This window comes from Helianthus annuus, chromosome 13 (genome assembly GCF_002127325.2).
Source record: "Helianthus annuus cultivar XRQ/B chromosome 13, HanXRQr2.0-SUNRISE, whole genome shotgun sequence".
Taxonomy (NCBI): Eukaryota; Viridiplantae; Streptophyta; class Magnoliopsida; order Asterales; family Asteraceae; genus Helianthus; species Helianthus annuus.
Window position 1 is genome coordinate 135344637 of NC_035445.2, and position 20776 is coordinate 135365412.

The 20776-nt window shown below is 35.4% G+C and overlaps 1 protein-coding gene across 4 annotated transcripts; it reads right to left on the reverse strand.

The window, feature by feature from the left end:
• Positions 1–1138: 1138 nt before the first annotated feature.
• Positions 1139–19492, reverse strand: LOC110899414 (phospholipase D zeta 1). 4 transcript variants are annotated; one of them, XM_022146302.2, is made up of 20 exons: positions 19150–19492; positions 15932–16048; positions 15738–15856; positions 15503–15644; positions 14408–14578; positions 14142–14315; positions 13302–13544; positions 13094–13210; positions 12837–12976; positions 12589–12738; positions 11754–11910; positions 7886–8380; positions 5713–5823; positions 5465–5611; positions 5186–5383; positions 4269–4370; positions 2962–3093; positions 2823–2888; positions 2632–2693; positions 1139–1924 (listed from the first exon to the last, which is right to left on the reverse strand). In XM_022146302.2, exons 1-20 carry the CDS (start codon positions 19378–19380, stop codon positions 1675–1677), a joined length of 3324 nt encoding a protein of 1107 aa, XP_022001994.1. In that variant the 5' UTR covers positions 19381–19492; the 3' UTR covers positions 1139–1674. The 4 variants fall into 4 exon arrangements, with proteins under 4 accessions (XP_022001994.1, XP_022001995.1, XP_035838421.1 ...); XM_022146303.2 differs by having other exon boundaries at positions 15932–16033; positions 19150–19460; XM_035982528.1 differs by lacking the exon at positions 19150–19492 and adding an exon at positions 17649–17730 and having other exon boundaries at positions 15932–16033.
• Positions 19493–20776: the final 1284 nt, after the last annotated feature.

Sequence of the window (20776 nt, forward strand, 5' to 3'; positions counted from 1 at the left end):
GAAAAATTGTCCAAGATAGTTGCGAGGGGCGTATGTTAGGGGAGACATCAAAAGACCAACCATCATACTAGAAGTGGTGGCGTCGAATGATTTATGGATTTGGCATTCGTATTTCGGTGTTCCAGGTTCAAACAACGACATCAATGTGTTGCACACGTCGCCGTTGTTTCAAACCGTAACGGATGGTACCGCACCTTCCTCTCCTTTCTATGTTAACGGTTGACATTACAGATGAGGCTTTTTTCTTGTGCATTGTATCTACCCGTCTTGGTCTGTTTTTGTGAAAGCTCCCTCATTTCCTGTCGAGCCTAAAGAAATCGTGTTCAAAAAATTGCAAGAATCGGCAAGAAAAGATGTTGAGAGGGCATTTGGTGTTTTAAAGGGTAGATGGGGTATACTACACCGACCGGTTCGTGCGACGAACAAGAAATCAATACGTAGCATAGTGTATGCATGTATCATATTGCACAATATGATGATCAAAGAAGACGGACGTGCAATATCCCCGGATTGGGTGCCGAATCCTCCTACACAAGTTCAAGTTCCACAAAATATCCATCTAGAATTGCGTAATGAAGAAACTCACTTTCGGTTGAGATACGATTTAATCGAACTAGTAGGTTCTCTAGGTTTGGAGTTTCATGATTCGGACGAGGAGTAGGTTTTTTTTTTTTTTTTTTTAAATTGTATGTTTCATGATTTCTAGTATGTTAAAGTGAAGTAGTATGTTTTAAATCTAATGAAATTTATAATTTTAGTGTTTTATTGTTAATTTCTAATTTAAAATAAAAAATTAAAAAAATTAGTGAAATTTATAATTTAGTGTTTAATTTCTAATTTTAAAATAAAAATTAAAAAAATTTGGTAGTGATGGAATTGTATCACTAGTGACCACCCCCACTACATTTCTATCACTAGTGATAGAATATTGAGTGATGACATGGCATGAGTTTATTGGATATTGGAAGTGATAGAATTCTATCACTAGTGACCACCCCTCCTCCCCTAATTGGGTGATGACATGGCATGAGTTTATTGGATATTGGAAGTAATAGAATTCTATCTTGACACGGCCTTTATACAATACACGATACAAAAACAATCAGGTTTTCAAGTTTATTAGTGATAAATGCGTAAGGATTTTGAATTATTTAATCTTTTTTATAGATGAATTGTGTTCAGGTTGACCATCTAATTACAACATGAAAATTCAAAATATTAAGACATTAATGTTTTACAAGAGGTGCATCAGTGAAAACTGTACGACAAAACAAAGCATCACCATGACCCCAAAAGAGCCAATTCACGTCACTTGAACCCGCTTGGATGTCCTGAATAGACCAACAGTGGTAAGCCTGTGAGAGACAAGCTACACTGGCTGTGATCAAGGTTCGTGATCCGGCGGACCATTGTGAACCAACTCCAAAGACTTGCCATCAGTTCAGATTGCAAGCTGCAACTCACCATGAATAGACAGATATACAATATATATATATATGAACGAAGCTTATGTGTGTCTTTTAGGTACTATTCGCACCTCGTCCCTAGAATCCAAAACAACAAGGGAGCAGAGAGCACGCGCTTTCTGGTGTTGTTAATATTTACGGTATTGACCCCAAAAGGGTGAAACCCCATTGATGAATGTTATGTTATCAAATTCATAATATTCATCACTCAGTGAAAAACTTGAGGTGACGCATAATACTCGCTTTCTTTAAACATGGGTCTTAAATCTTCTTCCAACATAAATTCCGTAGGGAAAGAAACCAGATGTCCCTTTACCGCTTGTAATCTATCCATCGGGTCAATTCCCTTCACATTTCCGTCTTCATACGATTCAAGAGTCTTTGGGGCTACTCCTAAATCGATCGTAGTATGCCCGAGTTTTGCCTTTCTCTCAATCACACATTGCCTTAAAGATGCTCTGCAAGTTAGATTTTAAAATTTGAGTATTAAATCCACTAACATGTAGAGGTTGGCAAAATGGGCTGGTCAGTAACGGGTCAAATTGACCCGAAACATATTTTGTCCAATTGACCATAATCTAATTTTTTAAAAATGATATTAGGAGGTACTTTTTTTATTACTTATGACCCGTTACCATTTAAGTTGTTCTTGTTTATTTTACCGATTTGACCCGTAAAGAGAGAAAACAAAACCGAAATTTGCCACCTCTTAGGAATTAAAAAAAATGCCATTTTCGTTCCTGAAGTTTGGCCAGTTTTGCGACTTTCGCCCAAAGGTTTGTTTTTCCGCATCTAGATCCACAAGGTTTGATATCTTGCCATTTCCATCCGCCTTGTTAACTCCACCCATTTTTCTCCGTTAAGTCGGGTATTTCTGTCTTTTTACCTACTTTGTTTTGAATACTTGTACATTGCTTGTACATAAAGTGAAAAAGACCGAATTGCCCTTTAAGTTAACAAAAAAGACGAAAATACCCCTCTGACTTAACGGAGAAAAATGGATGGAGTTAACGAGCGGGATGAAAGTGGCAATATTTCAAACCTTTTCGATCCAGATGCGAAAAAACAAACCTTTGGACAAAAGTCGCAAAACTGGCCAAACCTCAGGGACTAAATGACATTTTACTCAAGAAAAAAAAAAGTTAAGGTGGGGCAGAGGTATTACCTGGAATGTATAAGATCATTAGGGATGCAAGAGAAGACATCTTGGTATATCATGGTATTCGTCTGTCAATAATAAACCGGATGCATCATGATTAGAGACTAACAATGTTCACTTAGTGTCAATTCATATTTAAAATATTATTATTTGGATTTGCATGAACAAATCTGGAACGAGACGATCTTTTAACTTACCCTTGCAGTTGCCATCCATATATCTTTGTAGGTGGAATCGATCACTGGGTCGGCTATTTTGTTAATCTGCAAAGGAAAAAAATATAAAATCTCAAACCACCAGCCATTTTATTAATGTAACGGTAAAATATTAACAAACCTCTGTACTATGAAGACCAAGGTGCTCAGACCATAGTGAAAGGCGAAGACTTAATGCAAATTTTCCAGCCTTCCATGGCTTTCCTCCCATGGAAGATTTAACAAATTCCTTATCTTCAATAAGCACTCCAATCTGGGGTAAAAAAAAAAACTTTCACCTTAATTTATTTTTAATTTTAATGATTGATATGTGTGAATTTGTAAGGGTGTTCATGGTCTGGTTTGGCCGACTTTGACAAAAGTTTTGAGACAAACTAAGTATAATTTCAGTAAATGATAAACCAAACCGTCTGGGTTGGGCGGGTCTGTCAGACCGGACCGGCCGGTTTGACGGTTTGGTGTCGGGGATTTGAACCGATTTTTTTATTTTCTTATTCAAAATTAATAGGTTGTATTAATATATAAAATATGATAAAGATAATTCGTATTACAATACACATACAAAGGGGTGCCTGTGTGATGTGGCTGGGAACACAGACATTGGTAATCGTGTAAGATGTTAACTTTTTTTAAATTAAAAATAACTATAGCAATACCGTTCTCAAATTAAAGAGAATAAAATGCTCGTTTTTATGGTGTAATTTAAAAAGAGTATTTTAACGTATGAAAAAGTTATGGTTGTTTAAAAATTGTGGTGGTAATTGGTTTGAAAGTTAACAATATGTTTTAAAGGATTGTACCATATGTTTTGAAATTTGTATTACATAAAGTCTTAAAATTATGTAAAATTACCTTCCTGTCCTCCTTATATGTATTATAAGACCGTCCGTAGTGGGCGTGTTTTTTTCAAAAAAAGCCCGGAAACACGCCTGAAAACGCCATTCCCCCTGGGCATGATTCAGCGTTTTTTTTTTTTAAAAAAAAGCCCCTCAACGTGTTTTAAATCACGCCAAATGGGGGAATCAATTGACCAATCACATTCAGCTTCATTTGTTTTGTCCAATAAGATTTTTTAATGTTTTTTTTTATTTAATTTTATTACAAACATAATGCCCCACAATCCCCACTACACCCATTTTAGAAAACGCCCCATAATGCCCCATTGCTGACTGGCTGCCACATGGCGCAAAACGCCCAAGGGTGGGGTGTTAACCACTACACATGGTCTAATAAGGTATATTTATATAAGGTTAAACGGTCGGTTCTATTTACGTGGTCAATTCCAAGTTTCAAACCGAACCGTTAAACCGCAAAACCGAACCATGAAGCAAACCGTGTGAATATCAAATAGGTCGACTTGCTTCGGCTTGGGCAAATATTTCGGTTTCAATGAATTTTGGACACCCCTAGCCAGGATTAATAATTTACCTCGGAATCTCGTAAGCCAAGCAAACTCCTATCATTGATATTAGCAGATCCAACTAAGACTGTGTTGTCATCAACTATCATAACCTTACTATGCACATACACCTGCGTTATAAATACGAAAACAATGAACTAGCTATAATCTTGAAATTAAACTAAAATGGAAGTTATAATTATTAATATAACATTTGAGGCTTGAGGGTGACTTAGGAATAGTAATAAGTTGGGTTTTTTTTTGTCTTTTGCTGCATAATTTTATTTACGCCCCCTGGTCTTTTATAAATTTATCATACGGCCCCTCAACTTTGGTAATGACATGTTTATGTACGTGGGTCAAAATATAATACGTTTTTGTGCTTATTTTTATGTACGTTTTCGGTTAGTCTACGTTTTGACATAAATTTTGTTCGGAAACGAATTGGGTCAAATATAATATGTTTTCACTAGACAGTATAAATTCGACTTACTTTATGTTTCGACGCCGCCGCAACGCTCGGTACCGTTCTTTAACTTAAAAAAAACACTAACGCTTCGGTATAAATGCAAGTTGGTTTACGTTTCGACATAAATTTTTCTCGGTAATGAGTCAAGTCAGATATAATATGTTTTCGTGATTATTATTAAGTGCATTTCAGTTGGTCTACGTTTTGACGTAAATTTTGTTCGGAAACGAATCGAATCAAATATTTGACGGTATAAATCGAGTTAATTTAAGTTTCAATGCCGCCACAACGTGCGGCGGATCAAAATACTAGTTAAGAATAAAGATGAACTAGCTATAATCTTGAAACTAAACTAAGTTATTGAGCTGAGCTGTTAAAAAAAACTAAAACGGAAATTATATTATAATTATAAACAACAATGAACTAGCTATAATATTGAAATTAAACTAAAATGGAAGTTATAATTAAGGAGTATACCGGACTAGAGGCGATAAGACCGTCATCAGAAAGTCTACCATAAGCCCTCAGACCATAGAAAGATATGTAATCATGAACTCTCGAATCAAGAAGATCAGATAGATTGTGTAATATAGAACTGTTTCCTCTTGATATTGTTCGATACTGCCAATGCATTATGGCTCTTACAGATGCAGCCCCCCCATCATCTAAACCACCCTGCGAAACTTCAAAACATGAAAACCAAAAAATACAGAGCTGCACGAGCAAATTTTACTATAAAAAAACGAGTCAACTCGCCTGGAAGCCAGGTAAGAGTGGTATAACAACAATGACCCTGAAATGTTGTTTTTCATGATATGCCCTGATGATACGTCTGTACAAGGATTCCAAAACACGATTTCGTATGATCTCATCTCCAGAAAGACCCGAGATGAAGAATTGGTTCTGGAAACAAAATTGTTTTTGATAAATCAGCAAACGTATATAAAAATTAACTTATGCAAAAAACATTGGTGATCTTGAAGACGAATGAGTTTATGATGTACCTCAATGTACACAAAGTGTTCAGCTTTCTCAATAAGGGAACAATAAGAATTGTGAATGCTCTCTTCAACTTGACTTGTCCCAGCTGACCATTGACTGACACTCCTTACAACCTAAAATCGGAAAAAAAAAATCATGATTTTAAATTAAAAAAAAAGTAACTAAAACTTTTGTTTCTAAAGAGAACAAATTAACATTCACTATTTCCAGAAAATGATACATAGGCACTTAAAAGACAGCATGTAGCAAATTCAGCACACGATATGTTTGTAAAGAATCTAGGCAATAAACAAATTATCTATATATATTAATTTTCAACTACTACAAAACGAAGTGTCGGCCGCCGACATGGTAATAGTAGTGTGCTTGCCAGGCACCTGCCTGGCACTCCCCTATTGGTCCAACAAATTTACGATTTTATCCGTCTTTAAAATTACGATTTTGCCATCAGTTAAAAATTATGTTTTCGCCCCCGCTTAAAATTAGATTTACGCTTTTGCTCCCAGCTAAATATTTCAATTTTGCCCCCGGTTAAAAATTACGATTTTTACCCGTTTCAATTTACAGTTTTGCCATTAGTTTTTTTCCCTTCAAATTACGATTTTGCCATCAGTTCAAAGTTATGTTTTTACCCCCACTTAAAAATAAATTTACGCCTGGCACTCCCCTATTGGCGCAACAAATTTACGATTTTATCCCCCTTTAAAATTACGATTTTGCCATCAGTTAAAATTTATGTTTTCGCCCCCGCTTAAAAATAGATTTACGCTTTTGCTCCCAGCTAAATATTTCAATTTTGCCCCCGGTTAAAAATTACGATTTTTACCCGTTTCAATTTACAGTTTTGACATTAGTTTTTTTCCCTTAAAATTACGATTTTGCCATCAGTTCAAAGTTATGTTTTTACCCCCACTTAAAAATAAATTTACGCCTTTGCTCCCAGCTAATAATTCCAATTTTGCCCTCGGTTCAAAATTACGACTTTGCCCCGTATAAATTTATACTTTTGCCTTTAGTTTTTTTTTTCTCACAGGCAAGTTACGATTTTACCCCCAACTTAAATTTACATTTTGCCCATCGTTTTTGTTTGTTTCCCTTGTGAAATTACAATTTTGCCCCCAGTGTAAAGTTACTGACTTACTGTCGTGCCGGCAGCTTCCTGGCACTCCCCCGTTGGTCCATTTAGTTTACAATTTATCCCCGAATTAAAATTATGATTTCGCCCTCAGTTAAAAATTACGTTTTTCCCATCGTTTTAGTTTTTTTTTACCAAACCTATAAAGGTTTTTTTTTAATTGGTTTACTCGATTTATTTTTTTTCCATGTCAAGGAGCTGCCTAACACTGGCTCATTAGTCCTGAAAAATTACACTTTTGCCCTGAGCCCGAAATTACAGTCTTATCATCGTTTTTGTTTTTTTTTTCCCTAGCAAAATTATAGTAGTCTTTTTTTAATTGGTTGAGAATTATTCGGCCATCGCCCCGCAACGCGGGCGGGGCATCTCCTAGTTTAGAACATTGCGAGGAATGGTAGCCATTCTATTCTTTAGTCTATTTCTTTTTTGAGTGTAAATTTACATTTTCACCCCTGTAGTTTAATCATTCTATTTTTTTTTTCATTTTCTTTAACCAATTTACTATTCTATCCCTTAACTTTAATAAAGTTATACATCCCCTAAACTTCAATATAGTTGTCGGTATTACGTCACGTGAGTCACTTGTTAGAAATTCGTGTTTTAGTTTTACATTGTTTCCCGCTTTTGGTCGTCGTTCGGTTAGCACCGTTTTACAACGCTAGCACCTCAGGTATTACGTCACGTGAGTCACTTGGTATTAGAACCTCCTAAAGCGTTGTAATATGAATACTTGGATTATGATTGCAATATATTGTTTTTTTTTTTAATTGTAATCATAATTATGCATTAATTCTTTATTAAGTTTTAAAAAGGGTTTTGCAAGTCAACCCGAACCCGCCTGATTCAATACGTACTAAAGGATGACTCCTTTTCAACCCTAGCTCATTTTGACATGTTACCCAACCGGCTGATCCGCCCATCTTTCCTCCTTTAATTGCAACTTATTATATAAAGAAGCATAAGCCTTGTCCAATTTGGTGACCTTAAGGACGCAACAATAATCTTGCAAATATTAAAAAAAAAATAGAATATAAGCTAACCTGACAACGACAAGCAACACGAGGACCAACTTGTCCTGTTTCATCTGCAGAAACAACCAGGTTACCTCGCTCCTGATTCTCCCACCATTCTTTGTCAATAGGGTTCACACCAGTGAACGATTCTTGCTCAAGATTTACAGCATGTCGTTCATCCACGAAATCTCTCATCGGCATATCTGGAACCAAAGGTTCAACTTTGGATTTCCTGAAAGAAAAAGAAGTCCTACTTGGTTGACCATGATAATCGTTTGACCCGTTAGTATTCAATTGTCCATTAGAAGCATCCACTCCATCAGCTTCTTGCGGGATTAGCAATGGGATGTCTTCAGAAGATGCAGAGGAAGAAGAATTTCTTCTGTTGATTACTTTATGAGCGTCGTCCATAACTGTTGAATTTTCATCCTCTACTATATTGTTGCCCATGTAATGTGGGATAACCATGTGTTGTTGAGGCATAAGTAGCGGAATACCTTGTTCGTTGGGAGCTTTGTTTCTCTGAAAAAGAATATAAATATTAGATTTCGAGTAAAATGTCATTTTCGTCCCTGAGGTTTGGCCAGTTTTGCGGCTTTTGCCCAATGGTTTGTTTTTCCGCATCTGAATCCAAAAGGTTTGAAATCTTGCCATTTTCATCTGGGCCCGTTAACAACATCCATTTTCTATCGTTAAGTCAGATATATTTTCGTCTTTTTACTTATTTGTTATATATATATAGGTAGAGGATCCTGTAAAAAAGGCCTAAAGTGTGAGAAAGGTAAGAAAGAATCTCAGCCATTAGATCTTTGATCTAATGGTTGAGATAATAGGGACCAAATTGTAAAATATTTTTATTAATTTGGACTGAATTGAAATATCTAGGGGCAATTGTGTCTTTTTATCCCCATTTTCTAAATCAAAATCCCTACAATTTCTCTCTCTCTCTCCAGATCTCTCTCTATCATACGTTCAGAATTTCTCTCTCCATTATCAACTCCAAGACCACCACGAATCGGAAGATTAAACATCAATCGGAAGCCGGTGTCGGAAGCGGTTGTTGAAGACGATCGTTGTTGATTTTGGATGACGGATGCGAGCGGCTGCATGTTTATTGAAAACATCAATCTCAAAGACGGTGTCGGAAGCGGGGCTGCATGTTTATTGATTCGGATGACGGATGCGAGCGGCAGCGGCGGTGGTGGTGGTTCGAGCGGCGGCGGTTGTGGTGGTGCTGGATCGGCAGCGGTGGTGCCGGAAGTGGCAGTGGTGGTGGTGCCGGAAGTGAAGAAGATGATACAGAGGTGTTTTATTTTATTTTCTGAATGGTGTTACATTCTTTGTACTGAATAGTTTTTTTATTTTTATTTTACTGATGAATGGTGTTATTTTTGTACTGAATGGTGTTAGTTTTTTCTTTTCAGTAATGGTGTTTATTTTATTTTTCTGAATGGTGTTATTTTTTTCTGAATGGTGTTATTTTGTTTATTGAATGGTGTTATTTTGTTTGCTGAATGGTGTTATTTTTGTACTGAATGGTGTTATATTCTTTGTACTGAATGATGTTTTTTTTTTATTTACTGCTGAATGGTGTTATTTTTGTACTGAATGGTGTTATTTTTGTGCTGAATGGTGTTATATTTTCTGAATTGTGTTATATTTAAAACACCATGTATGAACATGATCTGAATGGTGTTATATTTATGGACGGTTATAATTCCTAAAATCCAGGTTTTTCTCTCTCCAAATCCTTAAATCAAGGATTACCATATTTGAATTTGTTAATTAATTTACAATCTTACCCTTTTCAATTAATTTAGATCTAATGGTTGAGATTATTTCTTACCTTTCTCACACTTTTGGTCTTTTTTACAATAACTCCACCCTATATATATATATATATATATATATAGGGAGAAGATCATGCGAGAACCACCTCTTATTGTGAGAACCGCGAGAACCAATGTGAACACACCAAAAATGCCTAAAAATAGCTAAAAATCACACAAAAAAATTTTTTTTTAATTTTTTATAAAAAAATCGCTACATTTCGAAGCCAAAAAAAAAATTTTTTTTTGGCTTCTAAAAGTAGCGATTTTAACATAAAAAATATTAAAAAATTCAAAAAAAAATTTTTAGATTTTTTTTTTTTATTTTTTTAGATTTTTTTAGGTTTTTTGGGGGTTTAGTTTTTAGCATTTTAGCTTGAGGGGGGGGGGGTGTGGGGTTAGGTTTTTTTTAGCATTTAGCTTGGGGGGGGGGGGGGGTTAGGTTTTTTTAGCTATTTTAGGTTGTGTTCACATTGGTTTTCAAGGTTCTCACAATAAGGGTGGTTCTCGCATGAGCCCCTCCCTATATATATATATATATATATATATATATATAGGGGATGGTTCAAATGAAAACCACTTTTATTGTGAAAACTCGAAAACTAACTAAAAAAGCCTAAAAAAACCCTAAAAAACATACAAAATTTTTTTTTTTTTACAATTTTTTTTAGAAAAATCGCTACTTTTTATATATGGAAAAAAAATTTCAAAAAAAAATAAAAAATAAAAAATTTTGGTTGTACTGCACATGTGCACTAATACGGAAAGCCTAAACCACTTAACCCACCCCCCACCGACACCCCCCAAAAACCTAAACCCCCCACCCCCCCCCCCCACCGACACCCCCCAAAAACCTAAACCCCCCCCCCCACCCTCCCGAAAACCTAAAACTAAACCCTAAACATAAACCCGAAAAAAACCTAACCCCCCCACCCCCACCCCCCAAAAACCTAAACCCCCCTCCCCCCCACACCCAAAAACCTAATCCTAATCCTAAACCTCCAAAAAAACTAACCCTAAAAGCTAAACTAGACTCAAAAAGCTAATTTTAAGCATGTAATGCACATTGTAGTACATGTTATATTGCACATGTGCACTACTATAATAATAGTATTGAAAACAAGACGACACCATAAATCTTTTTTTAAGTCATAAAAAATATGTCCGAATATACTTGAATGAAAGATAAGAAAATTTGTGATCTTATGGTGCCATTTTTGTTTTAAAATGATAACGTATGGAGAAATGGGAAATGTTTGAAAAGTTATATATTTTTTGTTCCAATTTTACCCCTCCTTCATTAAAAGTCTTCCCCCCCCCCCCTCCTTTTTAGTGGGTTTTAGTTAGTTTTCTAGTTTTCACAATAATTAGTGGTTTTCATTTGAACCTTCCCCTATATATATATATATGTATATATAGGTAAAGTGTAAAATACAATATCCCTTAACGTACATTACGTACGATATAGTGAATTCGCATGTTATAAAATAGCAGGATGAAATCGCATGTGATAATTTTTGATGAAATCGCATGTTTTTTTGTAACAATTTCGCATGTGATAATTTTGATGAAATCGCATGTTGGTTTTTTGTAACAATTTCGCATGTGGTAATTTTGATGAAATCCCATGTTAACAAACCAACATGCAAAATTGTTACAAAAAAAACAACGTGCGATTTCAATGCCGGAAGATGATCTGACGGCTGAGATTGTAGCGTACGTAACGTACGATAAGGGCATTTGTACGTTAACCTAACCCATATATATATATAGATTTTCGAATCAACAGAAGTGGATCTTTTATAGTGTTTTTTAGTTTAACAAAAAAAAAAGTCTAAAAGGCAGAGATACCTCTGACTTAACGAAGAAAAATGGATGAAGTTAACGAGTTGGATCAAAATGGCAAGATTTCAAACCTTTTGGATCCAGATGCAGAAAAACAAACCTTTGGACGAAAGTCGCAAAACTGGCCAAACCTCAGGGACAAAAAAAGGCATTTTACTCTTAGATTTCAATAATACTAAACTCTGGCTGTACAGCTGTCAATTTGAGGTAAAAGCAGAAACCTTTGCATAGTTCCAACGCTGGACAAAGTGTCGAGCAACATCACGACATGGTGGGCCCCATAATGCACAATGGACATCATGCCATGGCATACGAGGATACTTTTTACGGTCCAGCTCATCCTTCATTGTATCTTCCCACGAGTTTGGTTCAGATTCCCTATAACAATGGGATCAATATTCAGTGATTCCCCATGTCATGACTTCATTTAATGATATGGTCCATACTCTTATTCATGCAGGAAGTCTTAGATACAAAATGGTAGTTTGTTCAGCTAAGGAACTTGAACTACGATGATGCAGACAATGAAAAAATAGGAAGTTGGAACAACCTATCATGAGTGCATATTCTACTTACAAAAACAAGATAGAATATTGTAACTATCAGACATATTACCACAGTGGTGATGCGCTAAAAAATCGGATATCGGTCAAGGATCGATATTTGAGATATCGGTTATAGCAGTGGGATATCGGTAACTTTAATATCATGCAGAAATTACAAATATAGCAAATTTACCACTAACAATTCAGTATACTCTCCTACCATTAACAAATGAACCTTTTGCAACTTGAAAAAGAAAAACACTAACAATTGTAGCAAGTAGGAGCTGATTAAGACTTAAAATACTTACATTTAACCTAACAATTAAGACTTAAAACACAAATAGCAGCAATAAGAAGAAAGACAAATGGTAGAACTTAGAAGAAAGATGCTGATATCGGGAATATCGGTGATATATCGGTCAATATCGCCGATAATATCGGTACGGATATTTTACATTGGGACTGATAACCGATATTAACTGCATAGCACAGTGGTGATATAATAAGTTACCGGGGGTTATAGTAGTCCTTTCCAGGCCAAAACATAGCAGGGTCATCACCCACTTTGTGCTCATATGTGTCGTAGCGACCAAAGCAAAGATCGAGTCCACCAATGAAGCAAACATCATTATCAACAATCACCAGTTTCTCATGGTGGGACCTATGTATTACAAAAAATAAATGGTAATGGTTGTAAAGAATGTAAATATTAAGAAACACGAAGTCAAGAAATAAAGAGGAAAATAGAAGACTGCTTACCATAGATATACACCACTAGAGAAATGGTCTGGGAAACGTAAAACTCTTACATTTTCATGGATTGCAACCAGCTTTTTCTTACTATAGACACTATTAATTTTCAGTGCAAGAGCAAGCTCTTTATACATGAGAATGTAAATCTGTGGTGAAATATTTACCAACAAAACATGTTAGGCGAGTAAAAATATCGTTTTGGTAAAACCATGAAAATATACAAGTCAACTTATTGTAATTTTAACTTTAAAGAAATAACCAACCTGAACACCTTGTTTGGCTTTTGCCTCAAGTAAATTATCAAGGCGAGATGAAGCATGGGCTAGAAAGGGACGTCTCAAATACAATTCAGGACACAACCACCACCCACAAATAAATATCTGCAAAATAAAATAACCAAAAAAAGTAAACTGAAATAGAAAAACATTAATCAAGATATATGAATGAGGAACAGCTTAACAAATTACAAACCTCTGATTTTGCACCTTCAATTGCTAAAGCAATTGCTTCAAATGCTGCTCGACCATCAACGAACCACTGAGCCTGGCTGCCATCATCTGTCAGACCACGAGGTGGAGCAAATGAACCGAACCGATGAGGGTAACACCAGCCCTCAGGTGGCCTCAGTCCAGCATCGTTAATCGCAGCAACCCAGTCCCGTACTTTTGTTTTATTTCTACTTCTTATTGTTATGCTCCGGCTTCCACATGATACCTATTGTCAATTTCGTTGTTAACAACAGTTTCGGTCACTTTCCCAAAAAGAAATATCTAAAGATCAACTACGGTAATGATACATGAACAAAAAAGCCATATCATAGTAAAGCACGTCTACTAGGTAAAATGCCATTTTTGTCCCTGATGTTTGGCCAGTTTTGCGAGTTTCTCCCAAAGGTTTGTTTTTCCGCATCTGGATCCAAAAGGTTTGAAATCTTGCCATTTTCATCCGGCTCGTTAACTCCATTCATTTTTCTCCATTAAGTCAGGGGTAGTTCGTCTTTTTTGTTAACTTAAAGGGCAATTCGGTCTTTTTCACTTTATATACAAGCATTTAGCATAATGTGAAAAAGACTGGATTGCCCTTTAAGTTAACAAAAAGACAAAAATACCCCTGACTTAACAGAGAAAAATGGATGGAGTTAACGAGCTGGATGAAAATGGCAAGATTTCAAACCTTTTGGATCCAGATGCGGAAAAACAAACCTTTGGACGAAAGTCGCAAAACTAGCCAAACCCAGGGAAGAAAATGGCATTTTACTCATTATTTATTAGATACCATGCGAATGTATATTACTCATTGTGCTATACTTGCCAGAAAAGAATGCCGTAAGGGATTATGCTCGTTGGTTTCTTTTGCTAATGATACACGACCTTCTCCATTCCCAACTGAAGGAGGTAGAACATCGAAGACAATTATGTCCAACGGCTCAGCTTCAAATGGATCTTTTAGCAGGGCTATGAATCCCGGTTTCAATACAGCCCATACCTGCAGGCATTCGAAATAATTATAATAAAAAAAAGTTAAAGAATTTGTCACCATGGTCGAATAATTAATATATGCATAAAAATCAGACACACCTTTTGCCAATTGTCATTACAACAATTGAACCAAATACACGCGGAACATTTTCTGCCATTTTCCCTGTCGGGAATTTTCGGTAAATGCTTCACTAATACATATTCTTCTTTTAGCTTGGAGCCATACTCCGGGCAAAAGGATAACTTAGAAACACCCATAAAGTTGCAAACCTGCTTACAAAAACGTTCATGTGTAGTGTAAGAAGGTGATGAAGCAGTATTTCACAATCAGGTAGAACTTTACTATGTGCCATACTTTTAAACAGGCATAAAGACATATAAATCAGATAGTCTAAGAGAAGGCTGGTCAAAAGAACATATGTGCAGGCTGGATATATTAAGTACCAGATATATAGATGTTACTTCCAAGTTCCAACCCAATTATTCATGAATTGGCTGACCCAAGTTATATTTTACCTCGAACGGGTCAAACAGAAAAAAAAATAGGAAGAGAAAAAGTGTAACTTTATTTCATAAACTACTTAATTATTTTAGTCAAAATTTCGATTATTATTGTAAAACTTTAGCGTTTAACCATATTTGACAAACTAACCATTTACAAAAGAGTAAAATGTCATTTTCGTCCCTGAGGTTTGGCCAGTTTTGTGACTTTCGTCCAAAGGTTTGTTTTTCCGCATCTGGATCCAGAAGCTTTGAAATCTTGCCATTTTCATCTGGCGCGTTCACTCCATCCATTTTTCTCCATTAATTCAGTGGTATTTCCGTCTTTTTTGCTAACTTAAAGAGCAATTCGGTCTTTTTCACTGTAAAAAGACCGAATACCCCTGAAAAGGACCGAACTACCCTTTAAGTTAACAAAAAAGACGGAAATACACCGACTTAATGGAGAAAAATGGATGGAGTTAACGAGCCGGATGAAAATGGCAAGATTTCAAACCTTTTGAATCCAGATGCCGAAAAACAAACTTTGGACGAAAGTCGCAAAACTGGTCAAACCTCAGGGACGAAAATGGCATTTTACTCTTTAAAAGAAAAATAGAAACACTTTGGGACAACCCAACTATAAGCATTTATAGGTTTTGACCCGTAAGACCTGCCCATTTTGCCACCTAACAGAAGTGAAGACGACTTTACCTCTCTGGAATTCACAATATCCAAGTTCCCAAGAAAATTATTCAAGTATTCCCGCATTGCGGTCTTTGCTCGATCCGAAATAGAATGTTGCCTCCCAAGTGCTGGGCGTATCATTGGTAAGGCTGCACTTGATGGAACATCTCTGAACAAAAAATCACCTGTAAGAACTATAATCATTATAGCGATGAAGAAATATTTCTACCAACCCCTGTAAAGTTAGATACTTCATAATCACCTGTTTTTAACGCTTCCCTCGTTAATTAGTGCTGTTACATTGTGGTCAGGTTCATCGTCATCGTCATGCACAACTGCTGGGTGGTCCCCTATTCCGAGGTTTTGAACCCATTCTTTAACCTTTGTATGGAATATTGTCAGTTCTGAGAGAACAAACAAGAATGGTTAAATGAACTGATGGGAAGATAGACAAACCTGTTCTTGTTTCTCGTGAATTTCTTCGAAAAAGGCACGTTTCTTCAATGCAAAGTGTAAATAAAATACGTGTGAAGCTTTCTTCACTAACTGCCACTTGAACTGCAGCCAAGGGTTCTAAATCAGTAAAAGTGTTATAACATAAAAAATACAACTAAGGCTATGCCAATTTCTAGTTCAAAAACACATGTTATAATATAAAGGCACAAAACAAATAAATCAGCAACATTTGCACTACAAAGAGTAACTCCACATATCAGGTAATGAAGAACTTAAAAATATGACACCATTTTGAATCTTAAAGATTCTCCAAGCCTATACATACATGAGTCGTTATACCATGTTGCATTGTTTCATAGTAGACGTCTACAGGTTGGTTTTAAAAAGTGTCATCCAAGAAAGAAAGGAAGTGAGAGAGAGTGTCACATGATGAATCAAAGTACTTTTCTGATCTAAATGTAGTAAAGAGACCAATCCTAAATAGAACAGAATATGTACTCGAGAACTAAATTCATGTATGTGCATTCTGGTTAAGAGGTCATTGTTGTAGTTTATTTAGCAACAAATCAGCAATTGCAATAATAAAATAAATAAAACTCTGCAACCAAGTAAGAGAAACAGTCAATCAACTGTGCTAAGCTCCAGAAATAACATCCAGGGAAAAACTAAGTTATTTAGTTTTTCGCTTCTGCCCTTATTCACCAAGGTTCTAAAAGAAAAAAAAACAACAAAGAAAACAATAAGTATTAGCTCTACCTTAGAGTGTTTTTTATTAGAACTGAGGCAGCATTTTTTCTTACGGCTAGATCATAGTTATCGATAGCGAATAGCGACAAATAGCGACGAGGTACCTATATGCTACGTAGCGATAGCGACGAAATAGCGCCCGCTATTTTGTGTTTAGCGATAACGTAGTTAAAAACTTAAGAAATAAAAAATAGCTAATTGTAATTTTTGTTATATATATAATGTTAATTTTATACTTTTTATGTATAGATTTTGAAGTTTAAGGACCAAATATAAACTAATGATGATAGAGGGGGTTAAATGTTAAATACACAAACTATTTTTACACTTTTATGTAACTTTTCACAAATCACAATATCTAATAGTTGAACAAACAGGTCACTTTGTTTTCGGCTAATTGAAAACTAACTGTGCTTCAAACCCAATTTAACGTTCTTGCTTGTATCTATAGTAGATAGGAAGACTTTTTTTGCTCCTTCGGATAAAATTAAATTCAAGCATGATTAACCAACTTACCAAAAATGTAAAACTTGCACCTAAGACTCCTAGTTAAAGATGCTATTTCTATTGTAATTTTAACATAACTACAAAAGCACTCAGTTATGGCTAAATCTTAGTCCTATTGCCAATTTGTCAGCAAAAAAAAGAAAACCCAACTAGCCTATCTCTCCAATCAAAATGTGAAGAGGAACTCTGCGTCACACCTAAAACTCCTGCCTTAAGAATATTACCACTATCCGGAATGCTGACATCGACAAAAAAAGATAAGTCATTCTCAAAGGCATTGTGCACCAATGAAGTAGGTTGTGTATTTTAACCACAAGCTTTAACCACTAAAGTACCTAATTGCCCAAGAATCTTGTGCTCCAGAAACTACAAATCATCCTAAAGAGATTTAGTCTTCTCAGTCATTTCAAGAATCGAAAACATACAAATTAAGGAAACAGACATTTGCAAAATCTATGTCTACTTGCTCACTGAAACACCTGGAAATAGTAATGTACGCCTCTTCATGAAACAAAATCATGCTTTATAAACTCGTCATCACCCGCATCCATCCCCACCTACACAACTATGCAGCTCCTATCAAGCTAGTTGACTTCCATTTTATTATAAAACTCATTTAGCAAACAGCAGTTATTGATATTCGACTGTTAATTGGTCTTCAACATCTCACTACAGTTCAAGTTCCGTTCTAGTTGTTTGTATGGTGCCATAACTTGCAATGGCAGCTTTCAATCACAAAAAAGATACTAGTTTGTTTAGATGACCGACAAAAACATATAACCAGTTTTTATTTTTAACTTGCTTGTTTAACAAGGTGTTGCTATTCGATTATCAATAACTTGAATCTCACTCCAAATTCTATGTTGCACAACGAGTTTTATCAATCTCAAAACAGATCAAGAAGAGTTTTTACGTGTGATTGTCTTAACTTGCTAGTTAAACAAAGTGTTGCTATCTAACTGTCAGTAACTTGGATCTCACTCTAAACTACATGTTAGACGAAGAATTTCATCAATCACAAAACTCCTACATGCCCCTTTTACTAAAATTATATAAAACCACATCAAACCTAACAACAAGGCAGCAATGCCGTTAATAGATTATTAACAACATCGATTTTTTTAGAACAACAGCTCACACACTCGCTAATTCTACTACTAAACTACACATTTTTATCCACCACATGAATTAAACCCTCACCAACTGGTTGTTACTTGTTAACAACAATTATCAACTTGGCACTCAAATATCCCCGAGGTTCTGAAAGCAACTATTAACTAACCATCACGGCCCACCACCCATAACTCTCATCTCAATAATCCCCCAACTAACACCATAAATGCACTAGTTCCTTTCAAACCCTAGGGAATGAATATATGTTGTCAATTAATTACCAATTAATCAGTTAAATTGACTACTCTATTTATTCATTAAAATTCAATCAACAGGTAAACTAAACTGAACACACGTTCATCAATTCATTATCAACACAAGCGACAACAACAACAATCAGTCAACCATACCTGTCTGTACTGAAATTCAATTGCGCATATGTTGTTTGTTCATCAACCATCTATTATTAACTACTCTATATAATCACTAAAATTCAATCAAAAGGTAACCTAAACTGAACACATGATCATCTATTCATCATAAAGACAAGCTACAACAACTATCAACAATCATACCAGTTTGTACTGAAACTCAATTGTGCATATGTTGTTAACTAATCACCTATTACTAACTACTCCATATGTTCACTAAACTTCAAGTTCAATCAACAGGTAAACTAAACTGAACACATGATCATTATCATTTTAAAACCCTAGGGAATATATGTTGCTAACTAATTACCTATCAATTGACTACTATTTATGTTCATTAAACTTCAATCAAACATGCTCATCAATTCATCAACAACACAAGCTACAACAACAATTAACAATAAAAATTAACAATCATACCTGTTTATACTGAAAATCAATCGTGTACGAAGGAAGCATCGGACTAATATCACCGGCATCTGGACGCGAAACCTGCACAATTGTAGCCTCGGGCAACTCATCGAAAATTCGAGTTGTTTCCGGCGGATTTTGATGAAACGAGAAGAGCGATGACAGTCTGGACGGCTCAGATTGCATTTGCACGTAGTGAGATCCGGTTGCTCCGCCGGAGATTAACTGCTCCGATGCCATATTATCACTCAACTCCGATCAAATCGAAAAAAAATCTAGCAAAATGAATAGAAGTTTCCTGTTTCTATAGAAGTATACGTATATAGATAATTTATAGAAGGACGAATTGGTAGGTAACGTAAATGATGAAATCCAATATTGAAATTTGGATTTATGGGGCAAATACCTATGAAACGGGTCGAGTCGGGTTGGGTTGGAATGTGTGGCTAACGGTTCTTTTTAAAGATTTTGTGTCGGCCAAATTTATTTTCTTCACACGTGTTATCGATGGGCAAAAACTAATGAGTGTATGTGTCTTTATAGCCCGCTGATATTTTCGGGGGGAATAAAGTTTTAAGACAAACTAGGGTGTTACATCCGCGCTTCGCGGCGGAGCAACTCAATTTTTGATCCGATACAAAAGTATGTCGACACATATCTTACATTAAGTGGGAAACTCGATTAGAAGAGTATTTACAAAGTAAAAAGGTTGTCAGTGTGAATGTTAATCAACTTAAGTTTATAGCCACACGAAAAAAAAAAAAAGACGTAAAAGTTGAGTAAAAGTATTTAGAAAGTTAGGAGGTTGTAAGAGTTAATGGTGAAAATTAAAGGTTATAAGTAAAAAAACAAAACCACAAAAAAGAAAGAAAAAAGATTGTGCAAGGGGTAAAAGCGTAAACTTTAAACGTTGACGAAAACTGTAAATTACAAAAGAACTTGGTATTTAAGAAACAACAAACAAAGCATAAGGGCTGAAAACGTACATTACAAGAGATGGGAAAAAATACGTAAAACAACATTGAACCAAAAAAAAAATCAATGCAAGAGGTAAAAGCGTAAAGTTAAAAAGTTGATGAAAACTGTAAATTGCAAAAGAAGTTGGTATTTAAGAAACAACACGCAAAACATAAGGGTCTAAAACGTAAATTAAAAAAAAAAGAAAAAAAAAAGAAAATTCAAATGTTGGAAAAGACAAAAAAAAAAAAAAAAAAAAATACCCCTCTACCGACATAGCCTTTTTATAGTTATGGGTTTGATTCTTACAGGAGGTTTTTTCTATATTTATTGGGTTTCTTCCTGAATTGGTGGTGTATAGGCATTATGTCTAGTTGAGATGGATACGATCGGATGGTTCCGCTGGTGGCACGATGATACTCCAGTGGTCCGTCAGTGATCCAAATTTCTCGTTCAAAAAAATGTATGTATATCCACGTTATTATATTTGATTATTTATTTTATAAAAGTTATTACTATAAGGGGCGGACCTACCTTGATGGATGGACGGACGGACGGATGTATTTTTTTTAAAAAAAATTAGGGTATTTTTTAAGGGAAAAACCCAATCACACCCATTAAAAATATAATTGAACCCTTTATTTATACCTTCTTAAAAATATTTTTAGGTACACCACGA

Bases quoted from the DNA above. Each gene is read 5' to 3' on its own strand.
- LOC110899414 (XM_022146302.2), bottom strand. From the start codon at position 19,380: ATGGCATCGGAGCAGTTAATCTCCGGCGGAGCAACCGGATCTCACTAC. The intron at 14,316-14,407 runs GTGTGTCTGATT...GAATGCCTGCAG, and splicing joins GTAATGACAATTGGCAAAAG to GTATGGGCTGTATTGAAACC. The intron at 3,094-4,268 runs GTAAATTATTAA...TTTTTACCCCAG, and splicing joins TTGGCTTACGAGATTCCGAG to ATTGGAGTGCTTATTGAAGA.